Source organism: Lolium rigidum, chromosome 4 (assembly GCF_022539505.1).
Source record: "Lolium rigidum isolate FL_2022 chromosome 4, APGP_CSIRO_Lrig_0.1, whole genome shotgun sequence".
NCBI lineage: Eukaryota > Viridiplantae > Streptophyta > Magnoliopsida > Poales > Poaceae > Lolium > Lolium rigidum.
In genome coordinates, this window is record NC_061511.1 from 56,150,386 (window position 1) to 56,174,750 (window position 24,365).

General features: G+C 46.5%; 1 protein-coding gene and 2 long non-coding RNA genes across 4 annotated transcripts; all 3 read left to right on the plus strand.

The window, feature by feature from the left end:
• The first annotated feature begins 2,492 nt into the window (after positions 1-2,492).
• Positions 2,493-3,122, plus strand: LOC124647092 (tetraspanin-3-like). Its single transcript, XM_047187079.1, has one exon. It carries the CDS (start codon positions 2,541-2,543, stop codon positions 3,120-3,122), a length of 582 nt encoding a protein of 193 aa, XP_047043035.1. The 5' UTR covers positions 2,493-2,540.
• A 12,594-nt stretch (positions 3,123-15,716) lies between these two features.
• Positions 15,717-17,801, plus strand: LOC124706508. Its single transcript, XR_007004450.1, has 3 exons — positions 15,717-15,832; positions 16,609-16,862; positions 17,757-17,801. It is a non-coding gene; the product is annotated as an uncharacterized LOC124706508 (long non-coding RNA).
• Positions 17,802-17,961: 160 nt separating this feature from the next.
• On the plus strand, positions 17,962-23,081 carry LOC124708541. 2 transcript variants are annotated; one of them, XR_007005196.1, is made up of 3 exons: positions 17,962-18,746; positions 20,887-21,067; positions 21,170-22,726. It is a non-coding gene; the product is annotated as an uncharacterized LOC124708541 (long non-coding RNA). The 2 variants fall into 2 exon arrangements; XR_007005197.1 differs by lacking the exon at positions 17,962-18,746 and adding an exon at positions 22,744-23,081 and having other exon boundaries at positions 19,578-21,067; positions 21,170-22,624.
• Positions 23,082-24,365: the final 1,284 nt, after the last annotated feature.

The window sequence follows — 24,365 nt, forward strand, 5'->3', positions numbered from 1 at the left end:
CCCCACTTCATCGTGGAGCCATATCATGATCCGGAGACGGCATCGATGATCGAACGGGCGGCTAGAGCTCGGGGAGCATCGGTTGAGTACGAAGATTACTATCCAACGGCTCAAGTGGTAAACACGTATAGATACGGAAAAGATCTCGTCAAACCCGGCGAGCTCGCGCGTCTAGGGACTCGGATGCGAAGGTTGCATGACTGGTACCCGAAAGCTCTGTCGAAGAAGTGAAACCTACATCACGGTGTATCTTAGAGATGAGCATTACTTCCGGGGGAAGACGAGATAAACATTGAGTTATGCGAACCTGTTTCGGTTATTCAATCAAGACGCCCTCGACAAAGTCGTCATCGCTTGCTACTGCTCGTAAGTGATTTATTTGTGTAATTAAGTTTGTAGCTCATTCATTTGCACTAACAATTATCCTCATTATATTCTTTGTGTACGCTATACATTTAATTATGCAGAATGAAGAAGCTGGAATACAAAAGAGGCAAGCTCCTACCGCTGGGGTTCATAGACCCAAACACAGTTCATGAAGTTACGGTTCGAGACTTCGCCAAGAACACAGAGGACAACATCGTAATGTTTTTAGAGAAGCAAGCAGACAAAGAGGATATATTCTTTCCCTACAACTTCAAGTGAGTGTTATATATAACATACATTATGCTTGTGCACCTTCCACTTTATTCTCGTAATCATTGAGCTATGCTTGTGCAGTTTCCATTTTATTCTCCTAATCATTGATCTTCACCTTGGAGTCGTAAACGTCATGGACTCGAAACGTACGGAATATGCGGAATGGGCGGACATGGCTGCCATCCTCCAGAGGTAGTTTCAATCAATTTCGTATTGGCATCTTCATCTGCTCTAATTCGAAGATATCATCAACTAATCAATTACTCATTTACTCATTATTTTTTGCCGGGCAGGGCTTGGAAACGGTTCATCAATACTGTTCCGGGTGAATGGTGGAAACCGGAGCTTACATTTAGAGATTACCCTGTAAGTAGTACTATATATATAGCTATGTCCGTGAAACTTTATATATGATATTTACTTTCAATACGATGCTTGATTATTAGTTTGATCGAACTATTTTTTCGTAAAGTGTATGAGGCAGGAACAAGGGAATAACTTATGTGGATACTACGTCCGCACCTTCATGCGTGACATGGCCTGTCCCAAGGGTGGGGATCCCCAAATACACCACACTCGTGTACGATAACAAATTTTCACAATTAATCTTAATTAGTACCATCTATTGTATTGAGTTCCATTCATATATTGATCTCCTTTTTTAAATATAGATGACACGCCTCGCGGGACACTCTCATAACAACGGATCAAATAAAAGCAATTCAAGAGGAAATCGCGGGATTCTTTATTACCGAGGTCCTTACCCCAGGTGGAGAGCACTATCGGAAGATCGTGACGGCGGAGGATATTCGTTCGGGAAAAGTTGTATTGTAAATATGCATGCATTACGTGTACTCGTGTTGACTATGTCGTCTCACTGTTGACGATGTCTATATATATTCATGACGATTTTTTGTGGTTTCTTGAATGATATATATATGCATTGCTGAAACTCGCCGCGGCAAGGGAAACAGATCGTTTCTCCGCCGCGGCGAGAAACGCTGGTACAGCCCAAATCTGTGCCGCGGCGGAGAAATAGCAATTCTCGCCGCGGCGAGAAACATAGGCCCGGTTCGTACCACGAACCGGGACCAAAGCCCTTCCAGCGCGAGCTCCCTGGTCGCACCACGTGTTGAGGCCTTTAGGCCCGGTTTAACTTTGAACCGGGACTCAAAGTACTGCTCTGAGTCCCGCCTAGTTGGTCCCGGTTCGGGAACCGGGTCTAAAGGCCCAAATGGACCGGGGCTATTGCCCCGTTTTCCACTAGTGGATTGTCGTGTTTGCTTCGTGCAAGCGATGGGTCAGCCCATCTTGTCATCGCCGACCATCATATTTCTTCAACATGTGTTCTTCTCTACCGAAAATCGACAAAATTGTCACCTAGATAGCCCATCTATTGTCGTTGTCGAATACCATACAAGATCCTGAAGTTTCGAGCCGGTTTTCAAATTGAAGCTCCGGGGCAATCATAGAGCCGTGCAATCATCTTAATGCTGAATAGAAAGAACCAACTATCTTTAAAATTAGAGTTAGTAAGGCTATGCTGTTGGCAAACCAAACTCGTTTAGATTATTGTTACTGTAGATTAGATTAGGAGGCTAATGCAGACGTAGACAGTAGACTAGAGTCGCCAAGCCGTATAGCAACGAAAGCAACCGAGCAAATACGCGGATATTATTTTGGATACCGTATACACGTGACGTGCACACTCTCCCTGCTTCCGCTCTGCTCTTGAGCTCGCTAAAGGCAAGCCCAATCGCCTCTCTCCCATTTCTGATTTCTTTCTCTCTCCCACGCACACACACACCAAGCAAGCAAGAACCGGAGAGAAGCAGAACCAAGAACCAGAGGAGGAGGAAGAAGAAATCTTCCTTCGCGGCCGGACTCGCTCACTCGCCAAGATGATGCGCGGGGGCACGAGCATGCTGGGGATCGTGAACTTCATCACCTTCCTGGCGTCCATCCCGGTGCTGGGCGGCGGCATCTGGCTGGCGTCCCGGGCCAACTCCACGGACTGCATCCGCTTCCTGCAGTGGCCCATCATCGTCATCGGCCTCGCCGTCATGGTCGTCTCGCTCATGGGCTTCGCCGGCGCCTGCTACCGCCAGACCTGGCTGCTCCGCATCTACCTCTTCGCCATGTTCTTCGTCGTCGTCGCGCTGCTCTTCTTCATCGTCTTCGCCTTCGCCGTCACCGACCGCGGGGAGGGGCAGGTGGTCATGAACCGCCGCTTCCTCGAGTACCAGCTCTCCGACTACAACGGCTGGCTCAGGAACCGCGTCGCGGACCAGCAGTACTGGGCCACCATCGCCGCATGCCTCCGCGACGGGCACGCCTGCAAGGGGATGAGGAGGGGCGTGCGCGACCCCAACACCGGCATGATGGTCGCCGAGAGCCCCGCCATGTTCGCCAACCGCGACCTCTCGCCGATTGAGCCCCCCCTTTCTTTGCCTTCCTCTGGCAAAAACAGTTGCGGTGGATGACGCGTGGTCGTGCGCCACGTTCCGGGTCAGCGTGTGGGAGATGACGCGCGCGGGTCAGCTGCACCTCGCCCAACGATGACGCGCGCGGGTCAGCTGCGCGGGTCAGCTGCACCTCGCCCAACAACGCGGGTCCTAGTTGCGGATCGCGCAGACCCACGATGCTGCCGCCCACCTCGCCCAACGGTCGCACTCCGTTTCGGCTCCGTTTCGGGTCGCTCACCAGACGCGCGCGGGTCGGTCGGCATCCATCCAATCGACTCGACTCGATTAATCCAAACCTTTCGTTATTCGGCCGTTGCACGCTCATATATTAAAAATGAAACAAATCATCAATCACTCAAGTCCAAATCGCGAATTTTAATCCGCCACTTTCTCATTTGGCCGACCCAATGCGACCATCAAAACCCATCCATTTTTGGCCTTACCAAAATTCTATCCACCTGCAACTTTATTTGCGTCCACCGTCATCCATTCGAAATCTGGATTTTTCTCCGCATTTTCGGACAGCCCGAGTACCCCTAATGACCTTCCAAATTTTAGTTAGCAAACAGGCTTAACATCCACTTAAAAGTTGAAGACTAGGGGGTCCTTCACTCTGTATTTGTATTTCAGGGTTAATTAGAGCATCTCCAGCCGCGTCCCCCAAAGCCCATTTTTGTCCGGCGAGCCCCATCCCACAGGGGACGCTCCGGGCACGCCGAACACAACGAAAAGCGAGGCGAACCGACGCGGGCCCGACGCGTCAGCGGCTCGGAAGCCTAAAACCCCGTCGCCTACCTTTGGTCAAGCGATGTTAATGGCGTCCCTGTTTTCCCAGGCGACGCAGGGACGCATCTCGTCGAGCATGGCCGCGTGGCCGTCCGCGCCGGCGTTATTGCATGCAACCACCCGCTGCCGCCGCTGTTTAAGACGCCATGTAGTTCTCACCGCTCACAAACCTTCTCGTCGCCACCGCCTCCCCCCTCCCAGATCTTCTCCTCGCCGCTCCAAAAATGTCGAGCTCGTCCTCCCGCAAGACCGCCGCAGCGAACGGCTTCGGCCGCGGCAGCCTCACCGTGCCAGAGGCGTGGGCGTTGTACCACGCCCGGTATCCAGTCCCGCCGGACATGCGGCTGCCAGCGCCGGCGGGCCGGAAGATGGCCGTGAACGGCATTGGCGTCCCGCCGCCACCGAAGCCGCGCACGGACCAATGGAGGGACGCCATCAAGGCCCGTCGGGCTCAACTCACCGCCGAGGAGCGGTTGGATCCGACGTGGGCGGCCAACAACAACGATGCCTGGTGGACGACGTACTTCAAGGCGAAGTACGACGTCGAGATGTACAACACCAACGGGCTCGTCGGCGGCCCCAACAGCTGGAACAAGGACGGCCGCGCCCTGTTCTGGGGCGTTCCGGGGCGCACCCTCGAGAACGTCATCCGCGGCATCCGCAACGGCGCTCCAAGGTTGGAGATGCCGTCGTCACCGCCGCCATCTCCTCAATGGCAGCCGAGGAGGACGACGTACTCGTCCTCCTCGCACTCTTCTTCCTCAGGACCGGCGTGATCGACGCCGTCCTCGTCGTACCGATCGGCGCCCTACACCGTCCCCAAACGGGAGGTGAAGGAGGAGCCGGCGACGCCCGTCAACACGAGGCGTGGCGGCAGCGGCAGCCGGCGGCAGCAAGGGAGGCGCGGCGGCGCCCTCCTCATCCCGAATCCAGAGGTGAAGGAGGAGCCGGAGGAACCGTCGCAGGCGGCGCTGCTGGCGGAGTACGAGAGGCAGCAGTGGCTCATCGCCAGCAACGACGACCCCGAGGACTGCCCAGGTCTGCGGGCGGCATTCTTGGCGTCCATGAACGACAAGGACGCCTGGAGGGGTGACCTCGACGCGGCGATCGCCATGTCCATCCGCGACTCCGACAAGCCGCTGGTGGACCTCACCGACGACGGTGAGGCAGGACCAAGCGGCTTGGTGAAGGACGAGCCCGTCGACGAGCCCGTCAAGCAGGAGGTCGTCACCGACGACATGTACAACTTCCAGCAGTACTACGACGCCTCCGGCCGCCGCAAGTGGTTCTAGATTAGGTTTAGTTTAAATTTAGTCAAATTTCGTTCGAATCTATGTAAGTTTGGGCGAATCTTAATCGAATCTCGTTAAGTTTAAAATTTCCGAAATTTTGTTTGGGGGACGCGACTAGGGAGCGACGTCCCCCAAACGCGGCACGAACGAAACACGTCCCCCAAACGCTCAATCCGGAGCGTTTTGGGGACGCTTTGGGGGACGCGGCTGGAGATGCTCTTACTTCCTCCGAATCGGGAAGAAAATTAATTTTCACCAGAAACAAATCGGGGAACTAAATTCGGGGCGGTTATTCTCCTCCTGGCCCAATCAGTAGCTACTAATACCTCTCTCCACAGTTTATAGGAAAATAATCAAAGGAAATTAACTAAGGGCGCGGTTATTTGGGGATTTAAACCTCTCTCCACCTTTTTTTTTCGCTACTAATACCACACTCCACAGTTATACCGCGTCATTATTAATCTAAAAATTGACTGCTTCCTGAGTACGTATGCATGGTGGAAGAAAATGTAAAATAGGTAGGTTTCTTAATTCAAAAATTACTCTCTCCGATTTAATTAATAGCCATAATCTTTGTTACTCTCAAAATGAGGTATCCCAAAATGAGGCGACTAATATTTTGTGTAAACAAGGATACTCATTTGAAGCTAGCATATCTAATTATGCACGTAGCCAGTTAATCAACCATACCATTTGAAGCTACTCCCCGGATTGGAAGGCTAGAAGGTCAATCCCGTGAACCAGGAAAATATTTAACTGTCACCAGAAAATTTGTTGAAAAATCGGCAGAATTTGATTCGGGCCTAAAATGCAGGAGAATTCACTAAGTGAGCAAAAATCAATCAGGGAACTAATTTTGGAGCGGAATCACGTGCGCGCGGTTATTCTCCTGGGCAATCAACTAGTAGTAGTAGCATGTTTGTGGGAAAAAGTAATAAAGGAGATTAATTAGGGGCGCAGATATTTGGGAGAGTACAAAAAGGACATAACCTTCCCCGCCGCCTCCTGAGAAAAAACCCTAGCCCCCTCCGCTTCAGCCTCCTCCATAGATCGGTTCCCCTCCTCCGGCCGGCTTCGCCGGCGTCGGGAGGAGTGGGGAACCCGATCTATGCGTGGTGTTTTTAATAAAAGTAGTCTTTTCGGTAGTCTATGTTAGGGTTTTGGTCGCTGTTTTTTTGTTGGTTTCCTCGCAATAAGTGATCTTCGGCCTTTCGCGTTCGACGATGAGATCTTCTTCCCGATGTCAATGGTGGTGTTGAAAGAATACAATTATCTAGGTATGGGTGTTCAGATCTTGCTTCGCCAGATCGATCTTGGATCTTTGCTCGTTGTTGCCACGAGGAGGATTATCCTCGCAGTTTTTGTCCCGATTGCTACGTCCTCGACAATGGTGATTCGTATTATTGGCTATCCATCAACGTCGATAAGGTTGATCGGTTGTTATTCTCTGACATACTGGTGTTGGTACTCTTGCCGATGTTGATTGACTACTTTACAGGTTTATGGTTTGCTATATATTTTTGGCTGCCTTCAGGAAAGTACAAGATTGTGTCTTGGAAGAAGAAATAGTTTGAAGACCTCGAAGATTTGCTAGTATCTTTTAGACTTTATTTTGTAATCGTTGGAGACAACTCGTGTATCTTTACAATGTACTATTTGTTACTATAAATATATGTGGTATTGATTGTAAAAAAAAAGGGGCGCAGATATTTGGATATGACAAGAATATGTGGAATGCTAGAGGGTCAAATCGCGTGAATCAGGAAGAAAATTAATTTTCACCAGAAAATTTGGTGAAGAATCGGTAGAATTTAAAACACTTCTAAAATGTAGGAGCATTTACTAAGTGGGTAGAAAAAACATTCGAGTAATTGATTTCCAGGCGGAATTATAGGGGATCCAGGGCTGGCGGTTCCCGCCCAATCAACTAGCATGCTTGTAGAAAAGTAATTAAAGGGAAATTAATTAAGGAGCCGGTTATTTGGGGAATTAAACCTCTCTCCAAATTTTTTTTTTGCCAATACCTCTCTCCAACTTCCTCCTTTCCGACTTAGTTGACTCCAATCGGTATCATGGTTTGCTCATTGTCTTCTCTCCCCCACGTGGTAGTTTAAGAAAGACATAGTCCTAGTATATACTACCCACACTACGAAACGACATCTTTGCTGGGTATTTAAATACCCCGCGAAAGGCTAAAAACGCTCAGCGAAGACGACACAACAAAGACCTGGCCGGTGAAGAATCTTCGTCAGGTGCTTTTTTGCGGATACACGGCAAAGATCCTTTGCTGGGTGTCAAACGCAGACACGTGGCGAAGAAAAGCACATCTCCGTTTTCATTCCGTCCAACGGCGCGTTTTCTTGGCCGTGTCTCTCTTTCTTGGTACATGGCAAAGAGTAGAAACCGGCCACGTCATCTCCCACTCTTCGTCTAACGGCACGTTTTCTTCGCCGTGTCTCTTTTCCTTGGTACATGGCAAAGAGTAGAAACCGGCCACGTCATCTCCCACTCTTCCCCGAGTACCTCTAAGAGTGACACATGACCAATTCCAAGAAAAGCCACGGCATCGCTATTCCGGAACTTTTTTTACGAAATGAGCTATCACCTACAGAGATCTATGCTTTTTTAGGTAAAACGGGCTAGGTTATGGCCAACATGCATAGTTTATGAGAACGATACCATATTCCGCACATGTGTGTGCCCTGGAACGAGAATCAATGATGTGTGTGGGATTTTAACATCGTGGCCACGAAAAATTCGTTTTCAATTATCCGAGTGTCGTAATGGTTTTTTTATGAAGCAGTTTCAGGAGGGCATGAACTAGGGTTGAGGGAAACCCATGCACAATGATAGAAGAACACATACGGAACGCGTTCCACACACCCGCCCCGCGCGCTAGCTCTCCAGGAAGTCATAGGATTCCACGTCATTTCCCGCCCATGCCGCTGGAAACGGGTAGGATTTGAAGTACGCGCCCAGTTTTTCCCGCCCGTGATTTTCAGAAAAAAATATTTTTAGCTCCAGACCGGGTCATTTTATGTGCCCATCTTTTTTGGTTTCTCGTGCCTCCCAGCAGGTGCATCGCCGCGCTCGATGCGGCAAAACAAGACGCAAGTTGCGTACCATTTTGAGCATAATTAATTTAAAAAAATCAGAAAAATGTGACACTTTCGCGAGGTGTCATTGTATGTGACCCAGATGTGAGGAAAAAATAAACTCGGAATCGGGAAGTTATTAGAAAAAAGTTTCACGAAATGAGCTATCACCTACAAAGTTCTATGACTTTTATGTCAAACGGGGTAGGTTATGTACAACGTGCATACATAGTGTGCCGGAACGAGGCCATATCGCGCACATGTGTGTGCCCTAGGACGGGAATCAACGATGTGTGCGGGGTTTTAACATCGTGGACATGGAAAACTTGTTTTCCATTTTTCCGAGTCCCGAAATGGTTTTTTTAGAAGTAGGGACAGGGGCGCGAACTAGGGTTGAGGGAAACCCATGCACAAGGATAGAAGAACGCCTACACAACATGTTCCTCACACCGGTGATGCGCGCTAGCTCTTCGGGAAGCCATAGAATCCCCCGACGTCTCCCGCCGATGTTGTTGGAAACGGGCCGGATTTGAGCCACGCGCCAACTTTTCCCTGCCCCTGATTTTCTGGAAAAATCATTTTAGCTTCGGAACATGTGATTTTATGTGCCCATCCTTTTCGGTTTCGCGTTCCTCCCAACATGTGCACCGTCGCGCTCGACGTGGAGAAACGGGACGTTCGGTGCCTCCCATTATAAGCAGAACTAATTGAAATAAAATTAGAAAAATGTGAGACCTTCGATGCTTCATTCTATGTGACCCAGTTGCGAGGAAAAAAATAAAAATTGGAATTACGCAGCTATTTAGGGAAAACATTCACAAAATGAGATATCACCTACATAGTTCTACGACTTTTAGGTCAAACGGGCTAGGTTATGTCCAACGGGCATGCATAGTTTGCTGGAACAATGCCATATCGCGCACATGTGTGTTCCCTAGGACGGGAATCAACTCTGTGTGCAGGTTTTTGACATCGTGGCCACAGAAAACCCATTTTCCATTAACTGAGTGCCGAAACGGTTTTTTGTCAAGCGGGTAAATGGGGCGCGAGTTAGGGTTGAGGGAAACCCATGCACAAGGATAGAAGAACGCATGCGTAACATGTTCCACACATCCGACCCGCGCGCTAGCTCTCCGGGAAGTCGTAGGATCCCCCGCCGTCTCCAACCGATGCTGCTAGAAATGGGCCGGATTTGAACTACGCGCCGACTTTTCCCTACCCCCTGATTTTCTAGAAAAAACATTTTTAGCTCCGGAGCGTGACATTTTATGTGCCCATATTTTGTTGTTTCGCGCGCCTCCCAACATGTCAACCGTCGCGCTCGATGTGGCGAAACAGACGTCTCATGCGTCCTATTTTGAGCACAATTAATTAAAAAATCAGAAAAAATAATGTGAGACCTTCGTGAGGCGTCATTTTATGTGACCCAGCTGCGAGGGAAAAAATAAAACTTGGAATACAACAGTTATTCCGGAAAAACATTCACAGAATGAGTTATGTCCTAGAGAGTTCTATGCCTTTAGGTCAAACGGTCTAGGTTATGGCCAACGGGCATGCATAGTTTGTCGGAACGAGGCCATATCATGCGCATGCATGTGCCCTGGATGGGAATCAATGTTGTGTGCGGGATTTTGACACCGTGGCCACGGAAAACCTGTTTTCCATTTTCCAATTGCCAAAACGGGGTTTTATTGTGATGCAGGTATAGGGCCGCGAACTAGGGTTGAGGGAAACCCATGCACAATGATAGAAGAACGCTCAATTATGGAACGTGTTCCACACATCTGTCCTGCGCGCTAGCTTTCCGGGAAGTCGTAGGATCCCCTGCCATCTCCCGCTGATGCCATTGGAAACGGGCCGGATTTGAACTATAAACCCAATTTCCCCACCCCTAATTTTTTGGAAAAAATATTTTAGCTCTGAAATGTATTATTTTATCTGTCCATCTTTTTTGGTTCCGTGCGCCTCCCAATAGGTGCAACACCGCACTCGACACGGTGAAACGAGACATCCGTTGCGTCCCATTTTGAGCAAAACTAATTCAAAAAAAATCAGAAAACTTGAGAACTTCGCGGGAAGTCATTTTATGTGACCCAGCTGTGAGGAAAAATTATCAAACTTTGAATCGGAAAGTTATTAGAAAAAACATTAAAGAAATGAGCTATCACCAACACGGTTATATGGCGTTTGGGTCAAACGGGCTAGGTTATGGCTAGCAGGCATTCATAGTTTGCCAGAACGAGGCCATATCACGCACATGCGTGTGCCCTAGGACGGCAACGATGTGTGCGTGGTTTTGACATCGTGGCCACGAAAAACCTATTTTCCATTTTCCGAGTGCCGAAACGGATTCTTTTGAAGTAGGTACATGGGCGTGATATAGGGTTGACGGAAACCCATGCACAATGATAGAAAAACACCTATGCAACGCGGTTCCAGACACTTGCCCCGCACGCTAGTTCTCCGGGAGGCCGTAGGATCCCCTGCCGTCTCCCCTGAAAAAGGGCCGGATTTGTACTACGCGCCCGCTTTTGCACGTCCCTGATTTTCTGGAAAAATCATTTTTAGCTCTTGAACGTGTCATTTTATGTGTCCATCTTTTTCGGTTTCACGCGCCTCCCAACAGGTGCACCGCCGCGCTCGACGCAGCGAAACGATCCGTCTGGTGCTTCCCATTTTAAGCACAACTAATTCAAAAAAAATTAGAAAAATGTGAGACCTTCATGAGGCGTCATTTTATGTGACCACCTACGAGGAAAAAATTAAACCTAGAATCAGGAAGTTATTACAAAAAAACATTCACGAAATGAGCTACCACCTAGAAATTTCAAACGGGCTAGGTTATGGCCAACGGGCATGCATAATTTGTCGGAACGATGCCATATCGTGCACATGCGTGTGCCCTAGGACAGGAACCAATGCTATATGCGGGGTTTTGACAGCATGGCCACAGTAAACCCGTTTTCCATTTACCGAGTGCCGAAACGGGTTTTTTTTGTGAAGCGGGTAAATGAGGCGCGAACTAGGGTTGAGGGACCCATGCACAAAGATAGAGGAACTCATGCGCAGCGCGTTCCACACACCCACCCCGCGCGCTAGCTCTCCGGGAAGTCGTAGGATGCCCCGCCATCTCCAGCCGATGCCGCTAGAAATGGGCCGGATTTGAACTACGCACCCACTTTTTCCTGCCCCTGATTTTCTGGAAAAAAAACATTTTAGTTCTGGAACGTGTCATTTTATGTGCCCATCTATTTTGGTTTCGCGCGCCTCCCAACAGGTTATCTGTCGCGCTCGACGCAACAAAACATGGCGTCTTTGCCTAGTACCTTAATGTAATGCGTGGCAAAGAGGGTCTTTGCCTTGTACCGTCCAGAATACACACGTCAAAGAGGGTCTTTGCCGTGTACCTTCCAAAATCCACGCGGCAAAGAAAAACATAGTTGGCCAGGAATGCTCGCGCCTTCCTGGAAATTTGTCTTTGTCGTCTATCTTATAATAACACCTGGCAAAGACGCTCTTTGTCGGGGAGCATATCAGGTGCAAATAGCATAACTTCTGCAAATTTTTGTTCCTAATCGTCAGATCATGTGCCACTGGCCAGATTGAATTCTCCCTCCCCACCTCAACCACTTGAAGCACTTTTTTCATAAAACCCCTGCCTGTTCGGTTCTTCTACATTCATATAGAGACATTTCATTGGAGTTCAACATTCCAGATTCAAGTACATACCTGGAAGCAGGCCACAAATGCTGCTGATCCATCGAGAGCATCAACAAATCATTAAGAAAACTTGAATTTTTCTTCACAGATCAAACAAAATCAAGAATTCTGCCATTCTCACTAGATCAAGGAAAAATAACATAAGAAGCAAACATGCCAGCACGGATCTAGGACGCGGATCCAGGAGGTGATTTCATCGCTACCAAACCCGGTTTCGAGGAACGCCATGTCATCGAGATCTGGAGGTACAGAGTGCTGAAGACATCGAATTTTTCGCACGCGCTGCAGGGTCCTTCGTCCATGTAGCCTCAACACAAATTTGAAGTGGAGTTGCTGGGAGAGGAACGGGGGGATTGAGGAGAGAGAGTCAGATGCTCTGTTGAGAGAGAGAGCTTGTGGAGTTGTTGGTGAGGGACGCGGGACGAGACAGTGATGTTATCCTTGGGGCTTTATGAAAAATGGACGAAGGTGGGATGGGGACTGAAGATCCACATGTTGGTACATGATCTGACGGTTCTGGCTGCGATTTTCAGATTTGCAGAATCTGTTGTGTTTTCACGTGATACATCCCCCTTTTTGTCGGGTGTCTAACTAGAGATACCCAGCGAAGAAAGGCGCCGTTATGCTTCTGTGAGCCGTAAGCGTTACTCGCCACATGGTAGTCCTCTTCGCCGAGTGTCAAGTTGTGGCACCTGGCAAAGAGCCTCTTCGCCGTGTGTTTTTCTTTACATAGTGTATTTTCCCTATTGTGTCGTGTTCTTATTCTTTGCCGAGTGTTAACACTCGGAAAATTATTCTTTTGCCGTGTACTGGTTTTTGGCACCCAGCAAAGAGCGCATTTGCCGTGTACCCGAGAAAACAACCTGACAAAGAATAAAGTGCACGACAAAAGATGTGTTTTCGTGTAGTGATATTTGGTACTCGGTGACATTTTAAGAATACTATGCACTTGCTCCTCACTTGAGTGGGCACTCCATGTAGAAGTACACCACTAGAATCTAGCAAATGAATACGTAGAGATGTATTTATTTTCACTTGTATTATGCAAGAAATCTATGATATACCCTCTGGCGTGAAAATGACGACTGAAGTTTGTCTAGATAAGCATGTATGTGCACATTTCTTACTAAGTTGATTTTAGATGTGCGGCGCTGATGGTGGAGCTCGGCAACGGTGTCGAAACACATGGCTCATCTGAGGATGGTGGGCCTGGAGGCCGGTGTTCAATCGGTGGGTAGTGGGAGGGAAGGGGATGGTTTTACTTGACGAGAGGCCACTCCCCGCCATCGACGTCGAGATCTCTCATCTAGAAGGAGCACACGTCCATCGAGCTCAGTGGTTCACTTCCGTGGTCTCCTCATAGTCATTGCGTGTGTCACTATCAGATGACGCTACCACAACCCACAATGTACTTTCAATATATCCACTTCATTGGGAAACCTTGGGGTGACACCTCTACTGTGAACGTGCTCGTTTCATTGTCGTGCTTCCATGCCCTCGCAATCTCACTAAAGTAGGCAATGGAGTAGAACCGATCATTGCAATAGACGCTTTCCTTGCCGCCTTTACGTGTCGGTTCCGCCCGCTAGCCTCCTCACCGCACCGTCGATGGCGAAGGCTGTGATGCTGAAGCCGGAGCATGTGATCGATGCATGGAACCGATCGTTAGCTATGCATGTTTTCGCGACTCCCCTGTTCTGTCAAGAAAGGTTGTCACGCCTCGTAGATATTATGTCTACGGAGATATGTGTGCTCCATTTATTTAACCCATTAATATTAAGAGGGAGGATAGCCAATATAGACCAAAGTAACATTTTTCCCAAACTGATTCATTAGCTCTTGCATGGATTTACATACGGAACATTAGATAGAGCGAAGAGCATCTACTTACTTAGCTAATTAATCAGAATCGAGACGATGGAAAAAAAAAGTCATCAAGCTATATGGAAAAATAGCCAACGATCATGTCCGATCTAAGAATGTGCCCACCATGCATGCGTGAATCATGTGATCCCTTGTGGCCGGATAGAAAGAGAAAAACCCAGGCGAAGGTCTCTCCGGATTAAAGCAACAAGGCAACAAATCAGAACCAATTAAGGCCATGCATGCGTTAATCATCTGATCCCTTGCGGCTGGATAGGAATAGGAAACCAGGCGAAGATCTCTCCGTAAATAAAGCAACAAGGCAACTATAAAGCAAATCAGAACCAACTAAACCATGCAAGTCAATCAATATCCGGCCCCGTGCTTGACGCGGCCTCTCCCAAGAACCCATCGGGGGGCAACAAGTCTCCGATCCCGCGATTAAAGCTACAAGGCAACAAATCACAACGAATTAAGAAGTGCCGCATGATTAACGCAGCCTCTGCGATTCCTTCTCCCAAGAATCCAGCGACAACAACTCCTCTATCCGATGGCTGCAGCTTCACCTCGGGCTCGTCACACGGATCGTTCTCCCATCCGTCGTCTATCAGCATATCCCGCTGTTCCTCCCGCCGCTGCGCTGCCCGCGACGGCGCTCTATAAATCCCCTCATCATTCCTCCAATATCGCCTCATTCCTTCTCCCCAGACCTCACGGCCTCCACCAGAAATTCCTTCATCTTCAGCCATACACGTTTTCCGGCGAGACAGTCCGGCAACCAAAGGCCGGAACACAGTCGTGCATGTCCATGGTGAGGAAAGGCCACGCCCGGCGGATAAGACGCAGGCATGCTGGCTAAAACTCTATGTTTTCTTGATCTAATTCCTCAGTGTAATTGTGGTAGTACACATAGATCTATTTTGTTCCAGGTACTTGAGTTCTAACGTCTTGTGGAATCATGGTGCAGAGATTGGAGAGATGGTGACAGCCGCCGGAGGTATATATGTCTTTCCTAGATCGATGCCGTCGGCGGCTACTTGGCGTACGTACGAGTGCTCTATTTTTGTTGTCTGATTTTTCTGTATTTGGTCTCTCTTTCTTCATCGTTTGTCTTGTTTTTCTCTAAGTTGATTTGGTTTTAAACAGTAGAGTTGATTTGGTTGGATCTTGAGGTTCAGCTAATAGGTAGTACCTAGCTAGGATATGACACTATGACAGAGATATCCAAACACAGCTTTCTGAGATGAACAGGGACTGAACTTTCGTCTCTATAAACTTGCAACTCTGAACCTTGGTAAGAAAACATGAAGTTGACAGAAACCGATATTTGTGATTCAGTCTTTATTCTGTACATGTACGATTACAGCTTGTGTCTCGTAGACTTAGGCAGGTCATCTTCACAAATTTTAATGGAGGAGATGAACGTGGGCGAGATGAACAGCTAACTGAAGTTGCATCTCTGTAAACTTTGCAACTCTGAACCGGGTTGCTGCATTGGTCAGAAAAAACAAAGTCTACCGAACTCGTTGTTGGGCTAAGGTCCAGCCACGATGGCCCACTCAGTCGCAGACAACACCTCCGCCGCCGCTGCTCACCTCGCCGGCGATCCTCTGCTCCCATCTTCCCCTACTCGCCCCACCCACCATCAGACTCGCTGATGGGAGACGCGACCTCCGCTCCCATATTCCCCATTCCTCCCCCACTCGCCCCATCCGCACCAGGTCGATCTTGTTCGCTGTTGGGTTGCACGCGGCGCCACCGAACTCGCCTTGTCCGCATCACCCTTACGGCCGAGGCGGTTCGTTCCGTCGTCTTCACGCCGGCGAGGGGCACGGTACCGGCCACGAGGACGCGACGTGAGCCATGGAATGGAGGTCCTTCCTCTGTGGCATGCCGCGAGGATGCAGTTCACTGCCGATGGAGAACAGGACTTCTCTGAACCTGACCAAGTCTGCTACGTGTGCACTACTAGGTGATTAGTTGCTGGTTCCTTCAGATATGTGAGCTCGCTTGATGCGCTGTTTGTATGAGTTGATCTTAGAGATAATGCGTGCAGCTGGTGTTTTTGATTGGTGGATAATGACTTGGGTTGTGGAGATTTTTTTTTCTCTGTGAACGTTCACTGCTATGTCGTGCCTAATTGGCTCACAGACATGCGTATCTAAATCCAAACTATTTTTCCACTTAATCATGTGCCTTTCGGGCCTACCTGTAATAAGCATGTTTATGTCATAGCCTACTTAGTGATGAGATATGTATGAACTATGTCAAATGTTATTGGCTTGCTTGGTACTACTTGTTACTCAAATGTCCTGATAATTAACTGCAAAAAGGTTATAATGTTTTTGGTTCCAGTGTTTTCATAAACTGGTAAGCAAACATATGAATATGTGAGCTTTGCTGGAACCATTATTATATTTTCAGCGGGATACAGCTCACGTGTCAAGTAACCTTACTTATAGTTCATTCCGAATAAGAATGTAAAGAGTCATTTGTTAGATGTACATCTCGCGGATCTTGAAGATAACCATGTTTCATTTTCAGCGGGAGCCATAGCTTTTTATAGTTGCCATGGTATTACCCATATTTTAAAGATCCTAGATGTATATGTATTACAATGCAATGTATGGCATGCATGATAAGAGTTCATGTCATCTCCTAGTCGTGCATAGAATAAATGTCTTCATTATCCTTGTTATGAACCTCTGCTCCTGTTACTGACTTTTGTTTGTCTTTATGATATTATAGGCAAGTTGGTGACTCTGGTTTCTCATTATCATCATCCGGTGTACAATGGCCGCGATGGGCGTACAGAACACCTCTGGTCCTCGCCGTCTCCACCAACGTCATGCTTCTAGCGGCTGCCTGTCCTGCTTGATACTCCCAGGAATCTATGCACCAGGGCCATCTTTGGGATGGCTGGGGTGCGGGATGTGATGGCGCCGTGCGGGATGAAGGAGGACAAGCGGTGGCTGTCTGACCAGGTTGAAGCAAGACACGTGGTGAGCTATGAACTTTACATGTGACATCCATCCAGTGTTTAATTTAGCAGCTATCAGATCTTATTCTATGTAGGCTTATTGCCTTCTATCCTTAAGTTTTTTTCCACGCTAATCACATATCGTCGGTGTATAGCACTAAGTTGGAATATTGCATTGCCATTTCAAATTTTTAGAGTAACTTTTGTCGACGCTGTTGACAATTTTGTTACTGTATCTAGAGCATGAACATTCTATCTCTTTCAAGGCCATGAGATTTTCCATCTTCCTGTAACTATCACTGTTCTTAGAGGTGCTAGAGCTATGAGATTTTACAAACAAGGCCTATAATTTCCTTGTTTGTAAAGAGATAGCATATGACTTTGCAAAAGCTGAACTTTAATATATGCAATCTATTTTTTTCTACTTATTGATCATTAAGTAGCTGATTCGAAATATACATGTCATGATCAACAATTTGTTTCTTATTTCATAAAAAAGAAACTATTTTTAGAGTAACTTTTTTTCGCTGTGAACACTGCTATGTTGTGCCTGATTGGCTCACACTCATGCATAGCTAAATCCAAATTGTTTTTCCACTTAATCATGTACCTGTAATAAGCATGTTTATGTGATAGCCTACTAAGTGATGAGATGTGTATGAACTATGGCACAGCCCTGTAATGTTATTGGCTAGCTTCGTACAACTTTGTTACTCAAATGTCCTGATACTTAACTGCAAAAAAGGATATAGTGTTTTTGTTTTCAATGTTTTCATAACCTGGTAAGCAAACATGAATATGTGAGCTTTGCTGGAATCTTTATTATATTTTAGCGCTGGTATATAGTTCACATCATCTCCTTGTTCTGAACTTGTGATCTTGTTACTGATTATTGTTTGTCTTAATCGTATTACAGGCAAGTTAGCGACTCTGGTTTGTCATCATCATCATCATCATCATCATCATCATCTAGTGTACCACGGCTTTGATGGGCATACAGAACACCTATGGTCCTCACTGCCACAGCTAGAGTCATGCTACTAGTGGTCGCCTGCCTCGCTTGATACTCCCATCAATGCATGCGCCAGGACCAGCTGATCTGGGCCGGTTGAGGTGCGGGATGTGATGGTGGCGTGCGGGATGAAGGAGGATGATCGGGTGCCTTCTGCCCAAGTTGAAGCAAGACACCTGGTAAGCTACAAATTTAATATGTGGCCTCCATTCAGTGTTTATCGTAGCAGCAATCAGATCTTATTCTATGTAGTCTTATTGAGTGATATCCTTAAGTTTTTTTACACCAATTACATATTGTCGGGGTATAGCACTAAGTTGGGATCTTGCATTGCCATTTCAATTTTTTAGAGTAACTTTTGTCGATGCTGCTGAGAATTTTGTAACTGTATCTAGAACATGAACATTCTCTCTCTTTCAAGGGCAATGCATTTTCCATCTTCCTGCAACTAGCACTGTTCTTAGAGGTGCTACAACTAGTTGATGATGATGATCTATAATTTCTTTGTTTGTAAAGAGCAAACATATGACTTCGCAAAAGATGAACTTTAATATATTCATTCTATTTTTTCTACTCTTGGATCATTAAGTAACTGGTTCGAAATATACATTGGATTACCCACAATTTGTTTCCTCTTTCGTAAAAAATATGTTAAGAAAAGCTAGCATGAGTGCATGTCTTTTGTCATTAGCCAAAATTTCCTATTTGTATTATGGTGTCATTTTATAGTCTTTGTATGCATGTACACTAAGGTGGTTTTGGATGGCACTAAGTAGTGGTTCCAGAACGTGCTGAAGGAGGCGCTCACTGGTGACGCCACTATGCCGGTGATCTTGGGTCAGATGTGTACAACAACGGCTATGGTGTCAAAGATATGCTTTTATGGAACCTGTGGTGAGCCCAGACTTTTATGGAACCTGTGGTGAAAAGATATGCTTTTTACAAACCTAGAAAGAATTGAGGTCAAACATGCTCAATCTGGATATTAGCTTCTTCAAACAATTAGTTAGTGAATGCTAAGCATTTCGATTGGTGTGGTTTTGTTGCTCAAAGAAAAATTGTGTGTTTGAAAGTCTAGAACATATGTTGTCAAGTATGACAGTGTTGGTAGCTCATTATAGCATGTGCTGTTACAAGATTATCCTTACTTAGAATACATAGTTGAAGCATCTTTGAGAAGTTTTATATTGGGTTTAACATGCTGACAAATAATCATTACTCAACGACTACTCAAATTTATACATAATTTTCATGTTTATTTTTAACCATGGTGTTCCGCGTTACATGTTTTTATCCATATGGTTGGATGAGATAAAAATACGCACGCGCTGCAATTTTTGATTATGGTTTTCCGTGTTATCTGATTATTTTTCTTAGTATAGGCAATTCAAATTTACAAGCATATATTTTTCCTATCTTGAACCCAAAATTTTCTTGATCCATTTTAAATGTTGAAGGACCACTTTGTGACTTTTATCCTGCAAATATGCAGTTCCAGAACTGAGGTTGTACCTCAATGTCAAGCTCTTTCTCCTTCGAGGGCTACTGGTGCAGCCTACAGAACATGTTATTTTCACTCAATTTTTTATGTTCATAATTTTACCAAGATCTTTCATTGTACTTTACAAACACTTGCAGTCATAATTTTGACATCAGTGTGCCATGTGCCATCTCATAGTAAAAAAATCTCCTTGTGCAAATATTAAACTTGGTTGGAAATTTGGAATTTCTTATTGATCAATTTCATTTCAGTTCAGCGTAGGAAGTTGGAAGAGCAAGATTTTAATATGGTCAAGGCTTATCTTCTGCAGAAACTTGACCGTGTTTAGATTCAAGAAAGTGTGTTCCTTCATAACATCTATCTATGGTAGTAATATCAGTCAGTGAAGTAATTAGAACTTGACTTGGTTACTTACTACTTGAGCCCCAGCCACTAACAAAAGAGAGTTGCAGGACGACATATAGTCCAGAGATCCGAATAGTTTGTCCTATCTGTTGGTTTTGAAGTTTCTAGTTCCTTTCTTCGTGCTGTGTTACAATATTTGTGTTGTATTGTTTTGCATGTCATGGTCTGATCCGGCGGTCCAAATAGCGATAGGCTGGATTAGTTAGTTCTCCAGTGACCAGTGAGTAGTGCAACATATGCATTGGAAATTCTGTTTTAGTGCTTTCGTGTTTCCATGATGAGAATTCTTCTTTGATATCAGCAATATCTCCATAACTCTGTTCGTGTTCCCGTTGGCCGCTGAGATTGTAGACTAGTATGTATCCATGGTACTTGAGTTCATGGCTACATGCACTTGTCTTTCATGATATAGCTTCAATATGGTCCCTCGGGGACCATATTAACTTTAACTACGGAAAGTCTCTTACTATAATGTTGGGAAAATGAACTTTGTTTGTCATGCATGTGACACCAATATACTTCTGGTCTGAGTATCGGATTCTTCTAAAGACAATCTTGTTCTCGTACTACTGCTGGAATGATTAAAATATGTGGTCTTAAAATTAAATTTTCATCTTCGTCCTACATAATTATGTATTGTTTTCATAGGATATCCTGATCAGGGCAGATCCTCATTGATGCTTCACATTGAAGCAGCCATTGTTGAGAGCAACTCATACATGGAGCTCTCAGTACTATGAATTTTCTAAGTACAGAAACTTGTGATATAATGTTTACTAGGACAGAAAAATTCTAGCCCAATGTGGTGTGTTAAACATGACTAGATATGAATGCGATAAACCTACTTTCCACCTTTGGTGGTTGCGATAATGTGTCACCTTTGCCATGTAGCTTGGTTTGGGGTAAGCAATTTGAATTAGCCGACTTCCCTTCGACAAACAATGCACTGCGGAAGTAGTAGTAACTAGACCATCTTTAAAAGAGATATTTGTTGATGCATACAGCATGGTATATATGAAGCTTTTTTGTATATTCCGTGCATTTTAATGTGTTCATCTCTTTGATTGCATCGAGTTTCTCTCTCCGCAACTTGTGTGATGGCATACAAGGAATACTATTCTTGTTCAGGTGCTAGGCTGGGCCATTTTGACTGGTAGCCTTCATATTTCGTTGATGCTTTTGCTATTTTCAAGTTGTACAAGTTGGCGCTGCAGCTGCTAGTGTGGGATGAGATCAAGGTCGTTAGCGACATCTACTTCCTTGAGTATGTACTTGGGCGAGAAATAGAATACCTATGGAATCAAATTAGGTACGCACTCTTAGCTTGTATATATATTTCATCTTCTGGATTTATTTTTCGTATTCCTTGTTCCTAAAGTGTTCATGCTTATAGGATGTTTCTTCGATGCAGGAGATACCCAGTACCTGGTTGGCAGATGGTAGATATGGTGCTTCGAAAGTACTTGAATGTTACTAACTCATTGTCAAATTTCTACTTGAATGATTTGGTACTAGTGTTGGGGAGAAGTGGACCTGGAGACTGAAGGAAGTCTTGCTCATTGGTTGTGCTTGCATGCGCCTGGATGTGGGAGCAACATATTATTTTGCCGGGTGCTGGGACCTGCCTAGGATCTAGAGGCAGCCTTTCTTAAGAATCGTAAGAAACCATAAATTTAATAGAAAATACATATTTTTAAAAATATATGCTACTTCCAAAGTTTTCCTGCATGACATCTTGTTGTTCCTTACTGGACGAAGTAGTTGAAAACAATTCTGCATCTGTTGTCTTGTAGCTATGATAGTAAGAAATTTGGGTTAGTCTTAAGCTTATCACCAGTTAAGGTGGCCAAAATAGTCACAGTACAAAACTCTATGTTGTTCTTTTCTGTTGTGTTTTTTACTAAGCGAGAGAACTGAATCTTGTCCTACTAGAGTCCTTCACCTCAAGACCACAGGCAGAGGTGTAGAAAGCTCCGTCTATACTTATTTTTATCTGAATGCACATTGCAATTTGTGTTTCGTAGCTATAATATGGGTGGTACTTGTGCATGATTCACGAGGAATATTTAAGGGTACTATCTTTCACTACCTTTTAAAAGGGGCATTTAGATTTTCAACTCTTTAGTATCCATTACTGTCTAATGTATATATTGTTATTATGCAAGAACACTTGCAGACCGTCAAGAAATTGTTTGTCCGAAAAAATTACTTATTGACAGAAACTAGAGTGTGATCCCAAATTCGCAGGTGCAGAATGGTAGCTGATTTAGATGACAAGTCTAGTTGTAATTCTTTCTGGAGCAGTACTGAAACTGCCCATGTTGCTGATGGCTCCAGTATACCTATGAACGAGCAGATAGAGGCATATGTAGGCAGCCCCTAGCTTTCCCTAGTCCAACTCTTCAACATTATCTTTCGCTAAGTATTTATTTATTTATGCATCTCTGTCAGTCATAACTTTCATGTTCTGTTTTGACTTTGGGGGCTTGTTATTTTAATGGATGGTATAATGTATATCCATACTTTGCAGGAAGCAGGGTAGAAGTGTAGCTGGAGCTAGATGAATCCGTTGTGACTTTGTCATGCGTTATTGCCGCTGCTAGGTTGGTTGTGGCCTCCCTCGCCTCGCACGAGGTGGTAGGCCATGGGCGCCCTTGGCCTCAATTGCGTCCATGACCTCCAGGGGTCCCGTTGTCGTAGATGGCGGCAAGTTCACCGTGCCTCAGCCATGGTCTTGTTCTATGCTTTGGTGTTTTAGGTGAGCCCCGACATGGAGCACTTGAAGGAGGTGGTCAGGCAAGTTGGAAAAGATTCAGGAGCCCAAGATAGCTGGTCTTGGACAATATGCTTGCCGCATCACATCCAGGTAGAACTGGAGTAAGCCGTTACCGCTTGTCAGTTGTGTGTGTTGTTCGGCTGGGATATCTATTTTTTCTCTTAGCAATGGTAAGAATTTGTGAGAATTACTTGTCCGCTGTCTTGCAGGTAATTGGCGAGCTGAGCCTTCTTTGGCATGTGGTAGCTGGATATGATGTCGGAGTTGTCAGATGTCATGGCACTCGTGAAGGGGAGAAGTGGAGTCGGCTTGTATGCAGCGACAGTGGAGGACGCAGAGGTGGCCAGGAGGAACCTTGGCTGCGGAAAGTATAATGCTTGTTTTAGACCGGAGAATGGAAAGTGCTTTTGTGATCTGGGCAGGTTGCCTGTGTTAAGTAGCTAATATATACGTTGGCATAATCTAGCTTGGTTAGTGCTTGGGTCAGTTTTTTTCCGTGGCTGCTAGCAAGTCTGGCCGTATAATTGCAATGTAACTTCCTCAGGTTTTCTCTGGTCTAATAATATGCATTCTTTTTTTAATGATTGGGTCAGGTTTTCACCGATTATCTTCTCTTTGCGGAAATGGTTTATTTTAGGTGTGGCCTATACCGTCATGAGTGTGCTGTGTATTTCCTCCGATGTGGTTGATTACCTGATGCTAGCTGTGTATCCATCCAAGCAGTAGTTTCCGCCGAGTTGTGAAGCGACAACCAGATCTTGGCTCCTCCTAATCACCGGAATGCTTGGTGAGATTTTGGAACGTCGGCCGCAGCCCTCTGTTCGTCTTCACCCTTCCCGTCTCAAACCTAAACAGTGCGCCGGACGGCACCATGGACTGGGAGTAGGATGGTGAGTTCCCCGCGGCCACAACGTCCAGGAGCACGTCCAGCCAGAGTACCATGTCGTGAGCATGGACAACCACAACGTCCTATTCTTCCTGATGCGCGAGGGACGCCATGCAGGCATCCTTGCCGCCGCGCGCCAACCACACAGTGTGGATAGTCGAGGTTGACACAAGGCGCAGGGCGGTGTGTTTAGTTGCCCGTGCTACATCCATGAGGTGCTCGACACGAGGTACATCAATCCCAAGATCATCCTCTCGATGCTCACTGCAATCTCAAGGTCTGCGCCTTGGGCCACAGCGGCTCGTTGCGCTCCCGGAATCGCACCACGAGGACCGGCCGGTACCTGAACACTGAGTGCGAGACGCCCCAGGTTCTCCGCCGCAAGGCATAAAACCAGACGTCAAGGCTAATTGGTCGTGCTGGAGGGCGTGCCACTAGTGTGTGCTCCCAGCTGGTTCTCAACCAGTGCGCCGCCATGTGCTATGCCTGCTTGACCCTAACAAAGCTACCCACATTACCGGTGTAGAGCTCTCCAGCTACCCGTGGCTCAAACGGTCGCTCATCCTCAACTTGGAGCTCGGCAGCCTCCTCGGCGACATGCTCTTCGAGGCTCAGCCGGCGCTGAACCCTTTCAACACTACCTAAATGCATGTTGCCGAGGCTCGACCTTAATTTCGGAGGCGGGGCTCTTCCACGAGAACCAGGCAACCAGCCGGACTAGTAGAAGCGGTTCATGACCACGGCGTCACCGGAGCAGATGGTGGAGCGGCTACAAAGCTCGGCTACTTAATGCATGGTAGACTAGCGCGGACTGCTGGCCAGTTCAAGTCATCATGCATATGCCGTGTGTCGATTCTGTGCATGAGGAAGCCATGCATCGCCAGACTGTGGCACCTCCGGCCGTGCCTAGCTCCAAGTTTAGGCCGGGGAAACAGATAGACAAAA